At 34.2% G+C, this 2,063-nt stretch overlaps 1 protein-coding gene across 3 annotated transcripts; it reads left to right on the top strand.

The window, feature by feature from the left end:
• Positions 1–1,688, top strand: LOC101499682 (uncharacterized). 3 transcript variants are annotated; one of them, XM_004497933.4, is made up of 2 exons: positions 1–163; positions 809–1,688. In XM_004497933.4, exon 2 carries the CDS (start codon positions 831–833, stop codon positions 1,293–1,295), a length of 465 nt encoding a protein of 154 aa, XP_004497990.1. In that variant the 5' UTR covers positions 1–163; positions 809–830; the 3' UTR covers positions 1,296–1,688. The 3 variants fall into 3 exon arrangements, with proteins under 3 accessions (XP_004497990.1, XP_012570490.1, XP_012570489.1); XM_012715036.3 differs by lacking the exon at positions 1–163 and adding an exon at positions 173–678; XM_012715035.3 differs by lacking the exon at positions 1–163 and adding an exon at positions 173–599.
• Positions 1,689–2,063: the final 375 nt, after the last annotated feature.

Genomic DNA, 2,063 nt, shown 5'->3' on the forward strand with positions numbered 1-2,063 from the left:
TTAGATGAGTCTTCTTAAAAGTGGATCCCAACCATTGATACAGAATACAATACAAATGAGTGAGATGAATTTTTCCTTCCTTAGCTAATATGTGAGATGAATTGCAGTGGATTATGACTCACACGTTCTTAACCATCAACCGAATCTTCGTCTTTCTTCAAGGGTTAGTGAATCTTCTACTTTCATTGCTTTATGCTTCAAAACCCTAAAACCCCCTATTTTTATGTTTATACCGAAAATCACCGTGTCTCTTAAATTTTGTTGTTGCTTCTTCACTGTTGTGTGTTGTTGGAATCGATTCTACATCAATTTATTAACAACTATTTGCTTATGGTTTTTCCATAGGATCACTTGCATTCTGTTAAGATATTGAAAGCAAAACTTATGCCCTATGTGTACTTGTTTAGCTTAATTGCACATTTCTTTTACATCACATCTTGCAACAATTTGCTAGTTCTCAATGATAGCATAATTGGATTGAGTCCTGTTTCAAAGTTGGGTTTAGTTTGATGCATATTGGTTCACATATATATTGTTACTACCTATGAAGCACAAATACTGACATGGACACCAGATACGACATTGACACGTCAACATTGGTAATCATATGAGAAAATGATTTAACTGAATGTAATTAAGGTGTCGGTGTCGGACACTGGGACACATCTTCGATTAGAGGTGTTTGTGTTACATAGGTTACTACTTGTAATTAATTTCATTGTTCTCTCTATTGCTTTAATAATATAATTTCTCTGTTTTCTGAATGTCGTCATTTTGTTCATTTGTTTCTCTTCTCTAATCTGAGCAGTTAGTTGAAGTAACAACTAAAAATGGGAGTGGTGGAAGAGAACATTAAACCGCAGGATCTTCCTGAAATAACAACTGAGATCATTGAAGCCTTGCTTGAGGCAGCAAGATATGATGACAAGGATGATATTGTGAACTTAGCATCCAGTGGTGTCCCTCTTGATTCAAAAGACACTCAAGGAAGAACAGCTCTTCACATGGCTGCAGCAAATGGGCATACTGATATTGTGGAGTATTTAATCAGTAGAGGAGTGGATCTTAATTCCGCAAATGAGGAAAATAATACACCTCTTCATTGGGCGTGCCTCAATGGGCATATTGAGGTTGTGAAGAAATTAATCATGGCTGGAGCAAATGTTAGTGTTTTAAACGGTCATGAGAGGACTCCAATGGACGAAGCTGTGAGTGGAGGCAAGCTTGAAGTGATGGATGCAATTAACGAAGCAGTTGCACTAGTTGAACTTCGTGGCGCTCTGGTTTCTTCATAGGAAACTTAAAGTTTATGTTACTCTTTTTTTGGGTCGATAGACAGAGTGGTAAAGAAGTGGTAAATACCATTGAAACTCACATACACAACTGCGAAGTCTCGGGTTCGAATGAGGACATGATGGTTCAGCTTAACAATATTAGTATTTTGTCAGTTGAACTAAATCTTAGTTTATATTACTAAGTAGCTTATAATATGAAACTTTGGTGATAGTTGTATCTGTCTTCTAATAGTGTTTTACTGCTTGTTGTAGATAGAGCCATGAATTTGCTTCTCCTTCTAGTTTTCATGTTGGAATTCCTCTATGAAAAATGGACTTAAAGGCGTTGTATTTTGTGTACTTAAAAAGTAAAGTTGAGAGAAATACTCATTGTCACAAATTTTGTCACCACAATTAATTGGTTTCTGTCCCAAATTCCGTCTCAAACTGTGATTGAAAGAAATACTCTGTGCCAAAATTATTGGGATGAGCGAATTGCGACAGAAAATATTTGTCGCAAATTCTGTCTAGAAGTTATTTTGCGAAGGATATTAGAACTTGTTCGATGATTTTATCGGTTTAAATTAGAGATGTTGTCTAAAAAAAATCTCTATAAAGAAGACAAAAACCCCTATTAATTTAATAAATAATGTATAAATTAGAAAGAAAAAAAAATTCATATTGTTATGAGAATAAATCTAGAGCTATTAGAGAACTTAACAAATTGGTTTAAAGATAAATAAATTTTTTGTTAGTTGATTATTTTACTTATAGCTATAGATAAAAAAA

This window comes from Cicer arietinum, chromosome 4, assembly GCF_000331145.2.
Source record: "Cicer arietinum cultivar CDC Frontier isolate Library 1 chromosome 4, Cicar.CDCFrontier_v2.0, whole genome shotgun sequence".
Classification (NCBI taxonomy): Eukaryota; Viridiplantae; Streptophyta; class Magnoliopsida; order Fabales; family Fabaceae; genus Cicer; species Cicer arietinum.